General features: G+C 31.2%; 1 protein-coding gene across 1 annotated transcript in view; it reads left to right on the top strand.

Moving 5' to 3' along the window:
• The window catches only part of Dscam1 (Down syndrome cell adhesion molecule 1), a 134,756-nt gene that overhangs the window by 58,065 nt on the left and 55,511 nt on the right, over positions 1 to 21,180 (top strand). Inside the window, exons 7-10 of the mRNA XM_080168100.1 lie at positions 9,671 to 9,832; positions 12,140 to 12,244; positions 12,587 to 12,631; positions 18,286 to 18,415. Coding sequence (XP_080024226.1) covers positions 9,671 to 9,832; positions 12,140 to 12,244; positions 12,587 to 12,631; positions 18,286 to 18,415 — 442 coding nt within the window. The remainder of the gene's footprint in view (positions 1 to 9,670; positions 9,833 to 12,139; positions 12,245 to 12,586; positions 12,632 to 18,285; positions 18,416 to 21,180) is intronic.

The following is a 21,180-nucleotide window of genomic DNA, read 5'->3' as shown; positions in this document are numbered from 1 at the left end:
TGATTATGTGGTTGTTGATGCTTGGACAGACTCTGAAGGAAATGAATTTGTTGGTGCAACAGCCATGAGAATTTTACTTGGTAATTGAACACCAGAGTGTATAATCAATGTTATTGTGTAATTTTGCACTGAAATTTTTTCCATTTTTGACATTTCAATGGAAAACTATTTCAATTATTTGCTTTTTAAAATTTTAATTTGTTATTTTAGTTAGTAGCCAACAGTATGAAACTCATATTCTACCAGAGAGTGTTATTCATGGCAATGATGCACTGCTCAAGTGTTCCATTCCTAGCTTTGTAGCAGATTTTGTGAGTGTGGCTGGTTGGATAGATTCAGAGGGCAACCAGCTGGGTCAGTGGACAAGGACAAATACCATTCCTGGTAATTTTGTACCCTTGTGTTTTGTTTTATTATTTGTATTATGCCTAATATTATAGCCATGCTGTTATATGTACTGTTTGTGTATTTTTAAATATTTTTCAGGGTATGTTGAAAGTTTAGAAGTATTTTATTCAGACTTATCGGTTCATCTGTTAAGCATAAACATAATTTTACATATAAAGTATATATAATATACATGCAATGAAAGAATTAAAGTTAATTAGCATATGTTACATTCTAATATACAAGAAAATTATCTTTATAATCCTTGGATTAATGTTATTGAGTTACACATGCATAAGAACACACACACACTTTTTTTCATAATATTTTACAATTTTAATATTTTAAAGATTTCTCAAGAAAAGAGTGGGATAATTAACCAATTAAAGTGTCTGAATTATAGTTGTGATGTTTCCATGTAATGCCATGCAACCATTTCATGTGTTTATGCCTTTTCCTGTGGCCCTGTGTAGGGTTGTTGTGTGTTTGTTGGCAGAATTACGAGACAAGTATTCATAAAAACAAAGAAAGAATATAGTAGACAAATAAGCAAGTACAAAATTTTAAATTTTACTCTAATAGTACAAATTTTAAATTCAATTTAAGTTATGCAACAAAAAAATGGGTTGATCTTAACTAATAACATTTTTTACAATTCTTACCACTATCCCATTTAATGGGTAAGTCTGCAATTCACAGAAGCTATACAGTTACATCCTATCTAATGAGGATGTTGTCAAGAATTCAGGGGCGGGGGGGGGGGGGTAATTTAAGGGGCCCTTGAATTTATAAAAAAAAGACTTTAAACACTTTTCACTGCGAATTTTAAAAGAAAAAAAGTTGACCCTCAAAATTTAACCTTAAAGTGATACTTTTCTAATAGTTTATAGTCCACTAACTCGTAAGCAGTAAGAATTCAAATCCATTAAGTCCCTTCTAACGAGATATTGGCAACTTTTTGCACACATTTTCGCAAACGACAATTATTTCCTTTATTTGAAGTTTTGGATAATAACATTTTCCTAAAAGTTTTCAGTAATAATCATTTAAGATCCATTGTTGAGAAAAAATAACTGAAAAAATGTGTTTCCATGCAAAATAAGCTTAAAATCTAATGATATTAAATATTTGTGATTTAATGATAAAAAAGAATATTTTTTGCTTTTTGATAGCCTGAATATGTTTAATTTTGTTTTTTATATAATCTATTCTTTGAAAAGACATGCATATTCTTGCAGATTTTTAAAAAAAATTTAAAAAATCAAAAATCGAAATTAATCAAAATTTATCTATAGCCTTTGAAAAATACTTTTGATATTTTTAACCTATATAATCAATAAAATCAATGAAAAATAAAAAAGTTTTATTAAACAAACTTTTGGAAAAGGTTTAAGATAACTTCATAAAATTAGCATTTAAGTAGGATATTTTTTTTGTCTATTTTAAAAATGCAAATTAAACATAGTTAACGAATATTTAATTAGCAAGAATAGTAATAAAATATTTCAATAACTACTTAAACCTTTTTGTGGCTATGTTATTTATTTAAACAGAAAATCTATTTTGTCAGAATTATAAAAATAATGAAATGTTTTCAAACAAGCTTGCAAAATATACGTGATTTTATCAAACTTCCTCACAGTTTTTAGAAGATATTGTTGTAAAATATTAATTATTAAAATAAAATCTTTAATTTACAATGTTTAAAACACCTAAAAGTAAATTCCAAGCAAAATTAGATTTATTCTCTAGATTTAGAGTAGCTGCGCTACTTAAAAAACATCTAGTATTGAAACCTACAGCTGATCAAAAATCAATAGTCATAAATTGGTGGTTTACAGATATCTAAACATATATATACACCTTACAGATTTATTTTTAAGATGGAATGTAAAGTATATTATACGAGATGTCATTTAGTCAAATTTTAAACAAAATAATTTTCATTAATTCATTAACAAAAAATAATGTTATAAATTTAAGCTCACAAAGAGACTATTGTGTATTTTGATATTATGTTCTTTCTGCAATCTGATTCAAAACAAACTTTTTCTCTCATTCAAGTCAGGGATGAGTTTAGTACCAAAAAAAATAAAACAAGTTGAAATACTTTTGATTTAATTTGATATTATTGTATAATATTTTCTTTTATATATAATTTAAGAAATATATTTATAAAATATTTACCTGTCATAAAGACGACATATAAAAACAACATCCTTATAAGGAAATTAAAATCTATTTTCAAAATTTTCAAATTCATTTTATGCTTTAGAAGGGACGAGAAGGAATTGAAATTCAACATTAACTTGTTATTTTGCTTGTATATTTATCATATTTGTTTACAGTTTATTGGTAAAGTTTGGTAATACTTTATTTCGAGTCTATGCCATTGTGTTTTAACATGTAATATTAACAATTAAAAGCTTATACAAAATAAAAAAATCCATGTTTTGGTTTAGAATGTTCTTTCTCATAAACTACTTCAATATTTAAAAATTAAATGAAAATCTAAAATAGGAAAAACTTAAAATTTTTAATTTGTGTAAATAGCAAAATGGTAAAATCTTTATGGTCAACTTCCTTAAATTGAATAAAAATGTGATTTTGAGATCAACTTTGTATTATTTATCTTTCACTTGCGTAAGGACATAACAACATAATTAAAACCTTAAAGGGCAAATATAGTTTCAATATGATATGAGCTTATATGAAAGGTGCCATTACATACTTTTAAAATATCTATGTTAAATTTAAAAAATCAAAAAAATCCTTAAGTAGATTTTGCAATTTTTGCTTTTACTTCAACATATGATAAATGAGAAAGTCAACAAAATCGTATATTTTACCCCTTTACAAGACTTTTTTTGACTAGTTTTCTTAAGTTTAATTGATTATTACATTGGCATGCATCTTAATTGATAATTAAAGTGTTTATTTTTTTTATATTTTATACTATTTTATTGATTTTTTAAAAAGCATAAAATAATTTGCGTCAATTTGCGTCTGGAGTAATTACTAGGGTAAATAATACGTTTAAAGTTTTTTTTTTCTGTATAAAGATCAATGATTAATTCTTGATGATATAATTACCCTAGTACGCATTTTTCAACACACACACACAAACGCACCGATCGCCAGATTTTCTCCAGAAAAAAATATAAGAAAAACAACACTATTCACCTATTATTTTTGTCCTCTTTAAATTAATTATAACAATTACCATATAATTTTCATACTTACATGAAATAAAATTTCTCCTGTAAAGGTTTTTTTTTAAAAATAAAATTCATATACTTTACACTTTGTTGGGGAATATTGTCAAGGAAGAAACAATTCACAATACAAAAAAATAGATTGATAACTGGTTTCCACTTTTATTACGACTATCATTTAACGAAAGCTTTTTAATTCAACCTTAAACCGAAGCCTTGTGTGATGCTAGGGTGTTTGGAGTTCTTAGGGAACCACACTTATTACATAAATTTATCCTGAGAATGTTCAGGTTTTAAGCTATAACAGACTTATACATTTGGATATGTCAATATCTTAAAGTTACTTATAATCTATGGAATTGCACGGTTTTTTTGAGCCCATATTATATTCAACCTATATTCGCCCTTTAAATCTAAGCTAGACACTAGTTTGTTTTCTTTCCTAACTGTTTGCATAATAATAATTGTTAATAATTCTTAAGGTTAGAGGAACTTGTGTTGCAATTATATGATGGATAAATTACATGACTTTCAAGAAAAGGATGACAAATGAGTTTAATAGTGCAATTAAAGATCCAATTTTTCCTTCTTTGTTTTTATATTATTTTGTTTGGTTAGTGAATTTTTTTAGTTTCTGTAGATTTGAAATGTCAGTATTATTCATTTAATCCAATTTATGATACTTTAGCTGTGGCTCAGGAATACACTGTGGATGTATTTAAGACAACTGTTCTCCTTCACAATGATGCTCTTGTTCCGTGTGTCATACCCTCCCATGTGGGGGACATGGTCAGTGTTGTGCGGTGGGTGGACTCGCAGGGGGAGCAGTTCACTTTTCAAAATGATATTGGTAATTATGAATATGAGTTTTTAACTTGTGTAGAACAAACAGTGGCAAAAATATGTTGTATTGTGCATGCTTTAGTTGATAAGATTATTTTCAGGTCTATCTTTGAAGATTTAAAATTTAAAAAAAATTATTGTAGTTGTGGCACAAGACTATGAATCAGAGGCTAGTAATGAGTACATAGTGAGGGGTAACTCGGCTCTTGTCAAGTGTAAAGTTCCTAGCTATGTGACTGATCTTGTTGATGTTGTTGCTTGGGTTGATTCAAAGGCCTCGGAGTACAGAATTAATCAGGATTATGGTAATTAGAAGTAGTAAATATTCAACCTTTTATAAGTATAGATTGAAACGCAGTGCAATGTATTTTACCTTTTTCTTTCATTTAGAAATTATACATAGCACTTTGTTTCAGTTTAATGTTATGTTACTTGGTTATGGGATCCTAATGAATTCATTTTTAGTTGCCACACAGAGCTATAACACTGGCAGTCACGAGGAATATGTTATCATGGGCAATGATGTCCTTGTCAAGTGTACAATTCCCAGCTTTTTGGCTGATTTCTTGACTGTCACTGGCTGGATTGATTCAGAAGGACATGAGTTTCTGTCTGATAGTAATTATGGTAAATTTAACAAAATGTGCATGACAATATTTAGCTAGTTTTAAATAATTCTTATGTAACAGGTGTTGGAAATATATTATTTATTTTAGTGGCTAGCCATTTGTACACAACCAGTGGTGGTGATCAGGAGTATGTTATAATTGGCAATGACGTCCTGCTAAAGTGTAACATTCCAAGTTTTGTTGCTGACTTTGTTCATGTCACTGGCTGGGTTGATTCTGAAGGAGTTGAATATTTGATTGATAACAAATATGGTAATTTAAACTGTAGTTTAATGCTTTTTATTTAAGAGAAATTACATCTTTGTTGTTTCAAAGATTTAGTTTCTCATTTTTTAACACTCATTTTTCTTCAGGTTTTGATATTGTTATTTTTGCTTTCAGTTGCCAGCCAAGTTTATAAGACTAGTGGCAATGAGGAATATGTCATCAATGGCAATGTTGTTATCATGAAATGTAACATTCCCAGTTTTGTTGCTGATTTTGTTCAAATTACTGGATGGATTGATTCAGAGGGCAAAGAATATTTGCTTGATAATGATTATGGTAATTCAATAGTGAAGCTGGATTATTTGCAAGAAATCACATCTTTCAGATATCAAAGATTTGGTTTCTTAAACTTATGTATTTTTTTAGGTAACTGTCATGTTTATAAGATTAAAACCATTCATGAACTATGTATTTATTTGTTTTTAGTGGCCAGTCAGATATATGAGACCAGTGGTAATATAGAGTATGTTATCCATGGCAATGATGTCATAATGAAATGTACCATCCCCAGTTTTGTGGCAGATTTTTTATCCATTACAAGTTGGGTTGATTCTGAGGGCACTGAATATCTGCTTAACTCTGACTATGGTAATTGAATAATAATAATATAATGGTGATGGTAGTTATGAATTACAAGGAAGCATATGCTTTCTTAAAATATTGTATAATGTTCTTTCATTTTAGTGGCGAGTGGGGATTACAGAGTAACAGTTTTTGAGGAGCAGATAATTGTTGGAAACTCAGTACTTCTTAAATGTACAATCCCCAGTTTTGTTGCTGATTTTGTGTCATTGGCTAGTTGGGTTGACTCGGAGGGAATTGAATATTTGATCAACTCAAATTATGGTAATTGAAAGTGATATGTCTTATTTTGTCTTAGAAGGTACATCTTTGAATTTTAACAAAGATTTGCCTTCTATACTATCTCTAAAATAAATATTTTTTTGTATTCAGTTGCAAGCCAGGAATATAGAGTAACAGTATTTGAAGAACCTGTCATTATGGGCAATTCTGCACTCATGAAGTGTAACATTCCCAGTTTTGTAGCTGATTTTGTGTCAGTTACAAATTGGGTTGATTCAGAAGGAACTGAATATCTTATCAGCTCTTTAAATGGTAATTAATGGCATCTTGCTACTAACATTAGCTCTAGTATAAAGATGAAATATGAAAGGATAATTTTATAATCGACTTTTCATATTTCATTTTACCATATTAACCACTAATTTGTCTGCTTAATTTTCAGTTGCTAGCCAGAATTATCGTGTAACAGTACCAGAAGAGTCCTGTATAACAGGCAACTCTGTTCTTTTCAAGTGTAACATTCCTTCATATGTTGCTGACTTTCTACAAGTTGTTGGGTGGATTGACTCTGAGGGAGTTGAATATCCCTTGAAACAAAAAGAATTTGGTAATTAAACAGATGTTTCATTAGTATTAGGCTTAAGGATTATGTACTATTTTATGTATATTTAATTTTAGGTTTATTTTATTTTTAGTTGTTATTCAGTCATATGTGACTGATGTGTTTCGAGAACAAGTTATCATGGGCAATGATGTTCTTTTGAAATGTCATATTCCAAGCTTTGTGGCAGATTTTGTGACGGTTGAAAGTTGGGTTGATTCCGAGGAATTTATTTACCACCATACCTCTGCATTAAGTCAGGGTAAACATAAAGAAAAAGCACAAATATAAACATAAATGCTACACACAGTCATGTAAACAATGTATTAACTTCTTCGGAGCAGTAAAAAGTTTTTTTTCTTTTGTAAAAACTTTTTACTTCTCTATTCTTTCACCTTCCCTTATCCTTCCTGACTTGTGCTTTATATAAAAAGCAGAAAATATTGTATTTACTAACACTAAATATTGTACTAATTGAATTGTATGCAGGATGAATATTTGTATGAGACATACAATGATGATTATTTGAGAGTGACCCTCTAAGTTGCTTGCCTACTAAAATGAATGGTTTTCTTTATCTAAATCTTAAGTCTTAAACAATTTTCTTTTCAGTGGCAAGTCAGTCCTACAACAGTTATGTTAATCCTCAAGAGGTTATAACTGGAAATGATGCAATTATCAAGTGTTCAATTCCCAGTTTTGTGATTGATTTTGTGAGTGTAGTCGCCTGGGTGGACTCTGAAGGAGCCCAATACCTGGCAGGCATAAATAATGGTAATTTGACCGTTGGGAGCAACCTTGCTTATTTTTATACCCCCCTTTTGAATCACTTGTAGCTGCACTAATACTGTAAATTGCCTTATATTTCCTATTGGGAGGTGGTATTTAACAATTAACACTGCATGTTATTAGAGCAATTTTGTTTTTAGTTGTAACTCAGAATTATGATGCTGAAGTGGGCAAAGAACATGTTATTCTTGGTAATGACGTGTTGGTTGCTTGTGAGATTCCTAGTTTTGTTGGGGATCTTGTTCAAGTTGTTGCTTGGGTTGACAGCCAAGATGATCAGTTTTTACCATCTAATAACAATTTGGGTAATTAATTTAGTATGTAAGGACATTTTCATGTGTTTTGTTTGATTGCTATTTATTATTTTTAGTGGTTACCCAGGCATATATCATTGAGGTACACAATGAACATGTTGTGCTTGGAAATGATGTTCTCATCAACTGTAAAATTCCCAGCTTGGTCTCTGATCAGCTGGAAATTATTGCTTGGGTTGATAGTCAAGGAGAAGAATATTTGCCACACAAACTGGGTAAAATATCTAGTCTGTAAGAAATATTGTGTCTGTATTATGATTTATTTATTTATTTAGTTGTGACTCAGGAGTATATGATTGAGGTTCACAATAAGCATGTCATACTTGGCAATGATGTTCTCATGGCTTGTGAAATACCAAGCTTTGTTGGTGATCTGCTTGAAGTCTCTGCTTGGGTTGATAGCCAAGGAGAAGAATATTTACCACATAAATTGGGTAAAATATCTAGTATATAAGAAAAAGTTTTGTGTTTTGTATTGATACTATTACAATTATTTTAGTTGTAAGCCAGGGCTATGTAGCTGAAGTATCAAATGAACATGTGATACTTGGTAATGATGTTCTGGTCATCTGTAAAATTCCAAGTTTTGTCGGGGACCTTGTGGATATTATTGCCTGGGTGGACAGTCAGGGATCTGAATATTTACCAAAAAATCTGGGTAAATCATAGTCACAAAAACATCCATGAATTATGTACATAACTTATGTTTTGTAGCTGTGTAATTTGGTGAAAAATCATAGCATTAAAAAAAATTTACTTTTTTAAAGTTTATGTAAGTTTAGTTTAACTTTAAATCAATTGCAGTAAAAAAAACTACTCTCCAACCTGATACACTTTTACTGCTAAGATTTTTTACCCCCCATGCTGATTCATAATTTCCCAGCATAAACAAAATTTGTCACCAAATTATTGGTTTTTAGTGACAGTGGCAGAATACTACAATTACAGTGCTGTCAAAGCATGAAGTTTATTGTGATATTCAGTATGGATCTATCCTAGAACCTGATCTATTTTGTTGTGGTTTTCAGGTTTATGTTGTATGTGAGAAAAGAGATTTATCAGGCAATATGTGTTGTATGATGGTACAGAAACTGAGATTCTTAAAAAACAAGTACTATAAAAGAGCTGCAAATAATAAAGTAAATCATTATTAAAATCTTTTTACGACTTTAAAAAACTGTTTTGATATTGTTCTAAAGCAAGTTAAGAAGACCCCTTTACGCTTTTGGCTGCCAACTGAGATTAGAAAAAAAATTAAATGTAAAGGTTATTTAATGCATAATTATAAAATGAACATTATTCTAAAGTTAGTTCTTTTTTAAAAAACCTTTCCCTACCTTGGTTTTGTGTTGACTTTTTCCCTGTGCCTGCGGGGAATTAAGATCATACAGGTGTTTTTCAATCCTGGGATAAATGGAATATGCAAATGGACAAGAAAATATTATTGTATATTTTTTTCTAAATAAGGATACATACATATAGCTTTACTTTTAACAAGACATGTTGTATATGTTGCATAGATATTTACTTCACACAACTTACTTATCCTGTAATTCTGTCTTGAAGCACATGACATATAAAGAATTGTAAAAGGATTTTTTTTTCAAGATGAGAAAGAGGATTAAAAAGTTCACAGGCAGGCGGCCAGATGGTGAAAACTGTTGAAGTGATATTTTTTGTTGTTGATGTTTTAATTAGTTTTTTAATTGCATTCTTTTGTTTAGTTTTTTTTTGGTTAGAAATCTGAAGAACTTTGGAGATTCACTCGTTTTCGGCTGAACACATTTTTAGTTGTATTTTTATGATTGATTTTATATTTAGCTGTGTTACAAGACTATGAGACAAGGGTGGGTGATGTTTTTGTGATCAGCTCTAACGAGGCCCTGCTGGGGTGCAGCCTGCCCAGCCACACTGCTGAGTTCCTCCAGGTTGTGGACTGGGTCACCAGCGAGGGGGTTAGTCTCAGCAGGGGAGCTAACTCAGGTCGGGTTTGTTTACAAATGTTTGGTAACTTTCTTTGAGTCTTTTTGGAACATTTAGTTATTTCTTTCAATTTTCAAGGAATCAAATCCCTGAGGGCATATGCCTGGTAGAAATAAGCAGTATATTTATTTAGAATTTTTAAATGTTCCATTAAAGATTTAAGAAATGTTTCCATAATAAGTTTCAAACAAAATATTTTTAGAAGATTTTTTTATTTAGATATTGAGCACATGTACCAAGTATATGTAAGAGATAGCTATGCTCTGGTTGGAAACCTTGCTTTCTTTACCTGTGAGACACCATTCTCTGGAGATCTGGTAGCAGCTAATGCTTGGATAGTTGCAGATCTTATAACAGGATTTACTCAAGAAATTGAAATAAGTTTCTTGCAAGATTATGGTAGAGATAAGTTGGAGAATTTTTACATTATGTTTTGAATAAATGGGTAAATAAGTAATATTAAAATATCAAAAATGTATATATTGTTGTTTTAGGTGATATAAATTAACTTTTTATTTCAGAAATAGAACATAATAACTAATAACATATTTATTTTATTTAGGGACATATGAAATAAAAGTTTTGATATTTATTGTAATTGAAATTATATTACTAACAGCATGGCTATTTATGGGAATATTGTATCTATAAATGAAATCTAATGACATCTAAAATGCCTTTATTTCATTTTTGTATGAAAATCTTATATATTTGATAAAAAGAATGAAACATCTTCATATAAAGTTTTATATTCTCATTATTTTCTAAGAAATTAGACGACTTCATAAATTAATTCTAAGAAAATCTTTTTAATTTATTAGAAATTAATGATAATTGAAAATACAGTATAGAATTTAAAGAGTTAAGTATGTCTTTTCTTGATTTTTAGTACTTACAAAAGAAATATATATAGCAAATAATAAAAAATATTTTAATATATATAAAGAAAGTGTGTATTTTACTCTTTAAAATCTAATAAAATATATATATTTATATATTATTTACGAAACTATAACATATTTGGAAGTTTTTAACGGCTCTGCAAACTAATTTAAGATTATTTTGATTTACTAACTGTTCTATAGAAGGAAAGCTACTCTATAATTAACTGTACTCTGGGATCTAAATGGATAGACAATGGCCTATAAATTGATGCACATCCCCAATGATGATACACATAATTACCCCTTCTGTAGATTATAATTTGTGGTTGAAATGTTTGGACACTCAACTTAATAAACCAACTAAATCGAAAGCTATTGGAAGTCCCAAAAGTTGGTTAGCCAAGGAATAAGAGAACTTTATTATAAAACTTTGGGAACTAGTGTAAAAAACAGCCCACAGCCCTACTTGCATTAAGAAATATTGTTAAGCTAATCTGACTTTGCTGATTGAATATATTATCAAAATAAATTTGTTTACCCCTATACATTTCTATATATTATTGTCCTTGTTTTCATCATGTCAATAAAATGGGCTTAAAACGTTTAATAAAAACCTGATATGATAAGCATGTAATTGAATAGTGTGTTAAGAAGCATGTTTTTTCAACAAGGAGAGAGGTCATTTTTCATTACTTTAATTCAAATGCAGCTGTGATTAAAAGACAATCAGAATTATTAATTATTTGGCATGTAGGCTTGATTTGGTGAAAATAACAAATAATTGCAGAAAAATCTGCAAAACGAAGCCAATTTTTTTTGTAGTTTTGTTGTAGTAATTCAAGCCTATATGTCAAAGGGTTAGCATTTTTCAAATTTTTTAATTATTTGTGACTCTCCCCTACCCTATTTCATAAGACTGTCCGTCTGTTTTATCATAAATAAAATATTGTAAAATTGAGACAAAACCGAATATAATTTTTTTCTAGCCAAAAATTCCAAATATGTAATAGTTAACAATAAAAAAAAGTGATATATTCAATCTATCTACACTTATCCTTAAAAATGCGAGGGACCAAAAATTTAAATTTAGCTTCCAATCATGATTTTATCTAAGCGAATTGCTGTTTTTTTTTAAATGGTCCGTGTTTGTAGGATATTTGTACTGTTAGGTTGCCACGGACAGGTCGATATTTTGGATAATTCAAAATATTTTCAAGAAAATTTTTAGTACCTTTTATACCTATAAAAAAATTTTCAAGTATCTAAGTATATAAATTAAGAATAAAAACAAATGTTTTGAACACTTTTTTTACTATTTTAAAACTACATTTATCATTGCTTTAAAGAGACATAAGTTTAAGTCCAAAATATCCTTAGACCTGTCATTGCTGCAAGCCTTACTAACTTGTTGATATTAATTTAGATGGGAAGTATGTTGTGCTTCCTTCTGGTGAACTCCAGATCAGGAATGTGAGTGCTGAGGATGGTTTCAAAACTTACAAGTGCAGGACCAAGCATAGGCTTACAGGTATGAATTTTGTTTTGATGGTATTTAAATTTTGCCAATAATCAATAGAATGGGAATTAAATGAGTATCTATAGAATATCGGATGAAGCATTTGTTTTCTATTGTAATATTTAAACAGTTGTTAGCTTTTCAGAAAAAGGCCTTTTTGTGAAATTGATGACACTTTATTTTTTATTTTTTAAAAAGTCGATTGATTCCTTCAAGCTGTGATGCGGAGCCGTTTGATTTTGTTGCGGCTCCGGCTCCGTGGAGCCGCCTCTAAAAATAACGGCTCCGGCTTTGGAACCATTCATAAATCTTGAACAAAACAATTGAGAAATATACTAATCAATTTATTTTCAGGCGAAACCAAACTCAGTGCTACAGCTGGAAGGCTTGTTATTACAGGTAAGCAAACACACATTGTAGTTTGTAGAGCAGCTACTCCTAGCTTAATCTTTAGTCCGTCATAAAAATTTTTAATTGTACATCATTACATAATGGTGTGTATCCTTTTATAATTGAGTGTATGCATTGATAATTTTTTACGTGAATACAGTGAAAAGACAACGTTACTAAAAATAATTTGCCTGCTAATTCTAAGATTGTGGTCTTGGTAATCTGGAAAATAAATTTTGGGGAGATTAATTTAAAATATTTGCGCTAATTTTGGATGCTATTATCATAAAGTGTACTATGGATTAGACTTCAATATATGTTTTGAAAATACAATTAGCTTTATGTTTATCCTTTGATCAAAGTAAAAGGATGTCTGTCTGTCTGTGTGTACCGTAGGATCTCGCTAACCGCGAAAACGATATGTTTCTCTTTTTCAGTGAAGCAGCAGCTTCTCATAGGTCCAGGGAAGTTTAATAACTAAATGTGGGTAGGGTGCCACCACCCTCCAATAGATATCTCTCTTAGAACCTATTCTTTTTCAAACTGAATGTGGGGTGGGGTCGGGGTCGACTTCACCCTCACCCCACCTCAAATGCCTCTAGGGGCATAGTCGCTATTACTTGATATAGTAGCTATTTACATAAAAACTTTTATTTGCTGACATCATAAATAAAAATGAATCTAATCTATAGTTTACTTTTGTTTTGTTGTAATTAACCAACTTATTGTATGACCTTAAATTTATCCAATTATTTGTATCCAATAAGACTTAGGTACACAATTTTCAAAAAGATATTTGGGTCTAGTGCGGTTCATGGTAAAATGTTCCTGGTAACGATTATCTTAAAAAATCTATGAATATTAAAGGTTGCATATCATGCCCGCCCACCATTTTAAGCGGCATAGGAAGGCCTACAAATAATCTGGAATAGCGAAAATCTAATGATGCACAAGGAAAGCTTCTCTGAAGAAAAAACGCGTAAAATAAGTCTTTTTTTGCGCGATTATGTGCACTGCGAGTCAACTTTGCATTATTGATTAATTACTATTCTAGATTATTTGTAGGCATTTTTTTGTCTGTTAAAATTTTATGAGAGCATAATCTATACGTTCCACTGTTTGGCCGTTAGAATCATAGCTTTTTTGAGATAATCGTTACAAGAAACATTTTACCGTTAACTGCAGTTGACCCAAATATTTTTTACGCCTATTTCTGAATTAAAATCAAGCCATATTTTTAAAGTTTTGGGTCAAACTTAAAGTTGGTTAAATAATGTTCAAAATAAATTGATGACACTGTTTTGGGTCATTTCTAACAATTTCAGCAATTTGCCATTTAAATATTTACCATATAAAAAATCAATGACCTAAATCTAAGTGTAATCTCTTTATTTTGTATGAAATTGTATCTTTTCATGGTATAATTTAATTGGTTAGATTAAAAATACAAACTTTCTAAAGAATTTATCAATACAATTAGTTTTATTCCTCATTTTTATAATACAATGTAAAGATACATTTAAAAAAAAGTTTTTCTAAGGCCAATTTTCATAACATTTAGCCTAAAATTATTTCAAGAGGCCCTTTTAATTAATTAAATGATGATCACGAATATTGAATTTCACTTTAAAATTTTTGAAGTTTTTTCACTTGATCAGATATTTGCTTGTCAGAATTTAACAAGTAAAATAAGAAATTAGAAATTTGGTTTTGATAAGAATGAAAGGTCTTATAACATGATATTTTATCTCAACAAGTGGAAAAACAACAAAATTTGAATAATTGAATTATAAAATACTTTTTAAAAAGAAATTTTAGTACTCTATATACTGCACTTTTATCATTTTTATTAAGTTTTATCATTTATATATGTTCTATGGATGTCCAATCAATAACACTTTATTTAAAGAATATTAGATCATTATGCCATTATGAAATTGATTTGACATCCATCTTTAATGTTTAAGCTGGGATGGGCACCCCTTGAGCTGTTCAATTAAAAAATATTTTTATTTGAATTCTTGGACTGGACAATTTTTTTTTAAAATGAAACAAATCAAATTGTTTGTTAGAACCTATAAGTGGATCATCTCCCAAGTTTTCAACTGAGACAAAAATATCTTCACTTCTGAGAGTTGAAAAGGAACCCCTTGAGCTAACATGTCCTGCCCAGGGTTCTCCTGTGCCCAATTTCAGGTCAATTTACAACACCTATAATTATTGCAAAGCATTAGAGCAAAGTTTACATTCATACCATAGGTAACTTTAATGAGTTCACAATATTTAGAGCCTTTGAGTGGATCTAGTCCTAAAATGTCTAACCTGATTCCACCAACAATTATGGTACAATTAAAACAGGTTGTCAGTCTTACCTGTCCTGCCCAGAGCTACCCAGTTCCAAGTTTTAGGTAATCATTGATTTCTGTGTATTTGTGTGTAGAGTCAGTTGGAAGCTCAGCTCCTAAATATGCTGGACAATCTGATCTTACAAGAGTAAAAGCTTCATTGGATGGCAAAGGAGTTTTGACTTGCCCAGCTCAAGGTTCTCCAATTCCAAGCTTTAGGTAATAATTACATTCTGATTAAATGTTTGTAGATCCAGTGAGTGGCTCTGCTCCTAAGTTTCCACCTGAAACTCAGATTTCTGGTCTTTTGGCGGAGATCTATAAGCCACTAAGCATTAAATGTTCAGCTCAGGGATCACCTGTCCCAAGCTTTAGGTATTTTTGACAAGTTTTCTAAGTTACTTTTGCAATAGATCCTGTTAGCAATTCTGCTCCAAAAGTTCCCAAAGAAAGTCAGCTGACACTTCTTGATATTCCTGCACAAAGATCTGTCAGGATGAAATGTGTGGCTCAGGGATCTCCTGTTCCTTATTTTAGGTAAAGTTAATATGTTTCAACTGATGTTGGTTTATTCTAAACATCTTTTATTTGATGTGTGACATGTCAAAGTTCAGCTCAAGGTTTGTCTGTTTCAAATTGTTTTATACATCTTTAACTTTGTCCATTCTAGATCCTGTGGGTAGTTCTGCTCCAAAATTTTCTGGTCAGGATGATTTGAACAGAATATCAGTTAAAAGTGGTTTCAAATTTAGTCTTACTTGCTCTGCTCAAAGTTTTCCCATTCCAGCATTTAGGTAGTAAAAAGTTTACAGGCTATATTTTTTTGTTAGATCAAGTTGGAAGCTCTATGCCTAAGTTTTCTGGCAGGACAGATTTAAATAGAATTCAAGAAGACCAGATGTCTTCATTTAGTCTTACATGTCCAGCTCAGGGGTCTCCTGTTCCAAATTTCAGGTAGAAACTTATAAATTTTACTTTAGAGCCTATTGGAGGGTCATTGCCAAAATTTGCTGGTGAAACTGATGGTTCTAAGATCCTAAGACAGTTGAATACACAAGTATCTATTACTTGTCCTGCTCAAGGGCATCCTGTGCCAAGTTTTAGGTTTGTAATTTTGAATTAATTTTCCTTTCTAGAATCAATTGGAAGCTCCTTGCCAAAGTTTAGTAATGATGTTGATTCCTCATCTATGAGTAGAGAGTCCAGTTCCAGAGTAACCATAACTTGCCCAGCCCAAGCATATCCCCTACCAAATTTTGGGTAATTTATAGATATTGACTATTACAGGTGCTATTGGATCATCTGCACCTAAGTTTCCATCAAATATGGTAACTTCTGGCTTTGTAAATGTTGGTGGATATGCACTTTCACTAAATTGTCCAGCTCAAGGGTTTCCAGTTCCAACTTTTAGGTAATATTTTAGATCCTATTGGTTCTTCATTGCCAAAGTTATCTTCAGTATCAATTGAAGTGAAGGTCTCCAAGCAATCAACCCCTTTGAGCATGGGTTGTCAAGCTCAAGGCCACCCCATCCCAAACTTTAGGTATGACATTAAACTATTTATTTATTTCTTAGAACCTGTTGGATCCAGCTTACCTAAATTCAGTTCAACTTCTAATTCTCTTGGCAATTTTGATATTGATGAACAGTCAACTTATAATCTAAATTGTCCAGCTCAAGGTTCGCCAGCTCCAAATTTTAGGTGGGATAATTTTTTTTTATTGTTTTTAGATCCTGTTGGATCATCAGGTCCTAAATTCTCAACATCAGCTGATTCTGCGACCTTTACGATTCCATCTAAAATTGCTCACAGTTTAACTTGTCCAGCTCATGGTTCCCCCATGCCTCAGTATAGGTATTTTTTAAGATGTTTTATTCAATCTGCTTATTGCAGAGCCTGTTGGTTATTCGATGCCAAAATTCTCCTCTTCTTCTGGGTCTTCATCCTTCACAGCTAAGATAGGTTTAGCATACAGCATAACATGTATAGCACAAGCTTCACCTATTCCACAATTTAGGTACTTACAAACATCAACAGTCTTGATTGCTTTTATACACTTAATCAATGTGCCCATCCATTATATTACAGTAAGTTATTAAAAAAAACTGTTTAATCAGAACCTATTGGATCATCAATGCCAAAATTTTCATCAACTTCTGCTCATCTTGGATTATTTACTGTAAAGTCTAAACTTCCACATAGTCTTACATGTCCAGCTCAAGGGTTTCCAAAACCAACTGGATTTTCTTAAAAGCATTATTTTTTTACTTTTTAGAACCTTTGGCAGGATCTACGCCAAAACTTTCATCATCTGCCACTGAAAACTTAGCTTTTCCAGTATCCACATCCCTATCACTTTCATGTGCAGCTCAAGGATTCCCAATACCACAATTTAGGTAACTTACTCCCTAACATTTCAGAGCCTATTGGTGGGTCCCTTCCTAAGTTTTCTAATGATGATATAAAAACTGAAAATGTTCCTGTTCATTCTAAGTTCAGCTTATCATGTCCAGCTCAAGCTTATCCTGTCCCAGGCTTTAGGTATTTATTATTCCAGTTTTTAACATCATAGACTTTATTTCAGAGCCTGTAAGTTCATCTGCTCCTAAATTTACCTCTTCATCAGTGAGTTTAGGATCATTTATTATTGGATCTTCAAAATCTCATGGTCTCATTTGTCCTGCTCAAGGTTCACCAAAACCAGAATTTAGGTAATTGCAAATGTATGCCCTTCCTACAGCTCTTGATTGCCTTCCCAGCATATCATTGATTATATCAGTATTAAGTATTCCACTAAATTTAGAGCCAATCTCTGGATCTGCACCAAAGTTTCCAGCTAAAATAACAGAATACATGTTGTTTCCTTCCAAGTCTTCAATATCTTTATCTTGTCCTGCTCAGGGGTTTCCAATTCCATTTTATAGGTATGTAATATTAATGAATTTCAGATCCTATTGGAAGTTCACGACCCATGTTTTTGGACAGTGATACAAAGAATTTGATTTGCAATGGTCACTCTAAAATAAGCTTATCTTGTGCATCACAAGCTTATCCCATACCATCGTTTAGGTAGATTTAACTTATTTTAACACATGTTATAGCTCAAGGGGTGCATATACATAGTAAATTGGTATGTAAAAGGCTTGATTTTTTACAGAACCAATTGGAAGCTCCAGCCCTAAGTTTACAAGTGATGATAAGTCTAGTACTTTTATTGTAAAGTCAACAACCCAGCTATCTCTTCTCTGTAATGCTCAAGGGTTTCCTATTCCATCTTTCAGGTATTTACAGCTATTACACATTTGATTTTCTTTAGAACCAATAAGTGGTTCAGTTCCCAAATTTGGCAATGAAGGAAAGAGTACCGTAACAACTTACTATCACAAAAGTTCTTCAGACATATCTCTACTTTGCAATGCTCAAGGGTCTCCCATTCCATCTTTCAGGTAGTTAAAAGTGAATGTATTATATTTTAGAACCTATAAGTGGTTCAGTTCCAAAGTTTGGCAATGATTTGAAAAGCACAACTCACTTCCACCAAAGCTCATTTGACCTATCGCTACATTGTAATGCTCAAGGGTTTCCCATTCCAACTTTCAGGTAGATTATTAAGCATTATTTTATTTAGAGCCTATAAGTGGTTCAGTTCCAAAATTTGGAAACCAAGGATCTGGCACTAATTATCAGTATCCCAGTTTGTCTGCTTTATCTCTACTTTGTAATGCTCAAGGGTTTCCCATTCCTGATTTCAGGTATATTTTCAAGCCAACATAACCTTATATTTCAGAGCCTATAAGTGGTTCAGTGCCAAAGTTTGGAAATGAAGGAACAGGCACAAATTATTATCACAAAAGTTCCTCTGACATATCTCTTCTTTGCAATGCTCAAGGGTTTCCTTATCCAGAATTCAGGTTTGTCCAGTTTAAAAATTTGCTCAGCTCAAGGGGTAATTTAGTACAATTAATCTTTAGTAGATACTTATTTCCAGAACCAATTGGAGGATCCATTCCCAAATTATCTACAGAGTCAAAACTGTTTCGGATTGTTCCATCCCAATCTTCATTGTCACTTTTATCTCAAGCTCAGGCTCATCCTGTTCCAGATTTTAGGTAACTTCAAAGAATTTGTCAAGTTCTCAGCTCAAGGGGTAACTTATTAACTTCAAGTTAGTTTCAAATAATTAAAATATTTAGAACCTATTGGTGGATCAATGCCAAAGATAACCACTACTGGTATAGAGTATTTCCAGACAAAGAAATCTTTAATTTCTTTATCACTAAGTTGTCCAGCTCAAGCCCACCCTGTCCCAGGCTTCAGGTAGTCAATTCATATAAATTTCAGAGCCCATTGGTGGATCAGCACCTAAATTTTCATCTGAATCAAAGGGAAGCATTTTTATGCGTGAAGAGGGTGGCACCCTAAGCCAACTTTGTCCAGCCCAAGGTTATCCTATGCCAAAATTCAGGTAGGAGAAAGAAACAGCATCAAGGGGTGTCGTATTACTATAACCCAAACTTGGGATAAAAGTAAAATTAATTTCAGAACCTGTTGGTAGTTCTTCTCCCAACATAAATAACAAAGATATTCGGATGAAGTCTTATGAACTCAATTCAATGATAGCTCTTAATTGTGAGGGCCAAGGATTTCCAGCTCCTACTTTTAGGTATTTCACTATAATTCTTTCACAATTCCAGTCCTTGAGAATATCAAATATTTCTTTTAAGCTTTAAGGGTTGCTTATTGCAATATTTTCTGTACTAAACAAATATTAAATTTAGAGCCAATGGGAAGCAGTATACCCAAGGTGCCAGAAGATAATTTTGTCAGAAAAACTGGAGCCTCTCATTCTGCTCTGTCCTTGCTTTGTCAAGGACAAGGTTTTCCATTACCTGAATTCAGGTTCTTATATTTAGAGATTTTAGTACAAGAATAGACTATTTTAGATAAAACGATAATTTTAATTGTAAAGGTGCTACTCTTCTGATGTTTCTAAGCTAGGGTCAATTAAATGAAACTGTTTGTTATAAGACAATGCAAAACAAATTTGTCAAAACTTATGAATTTATATTTTGCCTATTCAGTTCTGACATTCTACAATGTTCTTTTGTTCTCCGTTTTAAAGCTTCGCTTTTATGGATGTTGTCATCCTTGTTTTAATTTATCTAATTAAAAGTGTTTGAATAATTGCTAAATACACAACAAGATGTTTTTAAATTCTTGAAATATTTTAACTTGAGTTTCAAAAATAAACTTTTCATTTAATAAACATTTCATTATAATTTTACGGATAAAAAGGTGACTTAATATTAGATAAACTAATTAAAGGATGTAGTTTAGAAAAAGAAGGAAAGTGACTAGGATTATTGAATAATGATGCAAACGCCAATAAAAGATTTTAAATCATACATTAGGACAAAATAACCTAGTATCATAAAATTGTCATAAATCCAGAAGGCTTTATGTTAATGTATTCATTGACATTATTATTAACGTCCTAGAAATCACCATTCAGCTTTCAGAAAGTAGGACAATTTAAATCATATTAAATTTTGGTGTCCTAACAGTTCTGAAAGTAGAAATCCCTTGATGTTTCAGGAATCTTATAACTAGGTATAAAACCTTTAGGACTATTCTTATAAGCCTAAATTTTCTAATCATAGCTAGCTTTAACGGTTGGACGGATTCACCTTAAATATTGAAAAACTATGCCTTTAAAACAAAGAAGTAAACAGCAAATTATACTTATTTGTAAACAATAATACAAAAATAAATCTTCCCTGTTCTGTTTGTTTTATAAAACCGTAATCCCTAGCCCTGTTAGGGGATAAAGGGAAGTGTTAATTGACTTTGTCAACTAAGGAAATAAGAATATCTCGACACATCCTGTCAGGGATTAAATAATGCTTTACATTAGATGCCAACTCTGACTTGTATGAAATTCCAATTTCGTTGAGTGGCACCCTTTTTCTAACAAGGTTTATAGTACATTTTCTTTCATGGGGTTCTAGCTCTTAAAAGCATACATATATTATTTTGATATGTTTACATATGATGTCTAATCAAGCTAAGAATGCTATTTTTGATAACTGAGTATATATACTTTTTTTGTACACACAATGATTTGAATAAATTCTGTTTTTATTCCATCGATTTCTGGATATAATATTGTGCTTTGGAAGATTTTTCTTGAATTGTGGGATTCTCCAATTTC

This window comes from Acartia tonsa, chromosome 7 (genome assembly GCF_053477335.1).
Source record: "Acartia tonsa isolate MP-2025a chromosome 7, ASM5347733v1, whole genome shotgun sequence".
Classification (NCBI taxonomy): domain Eukaryota; kingdom Metazoa; phylum Arthropoda; class Copepoda; order Calanoida; family Acartiidae; genus Acartia; species Acartia tonsa.
This window is presented reverse-complemented; position numbering and strand designations above follow the sequence as displayed.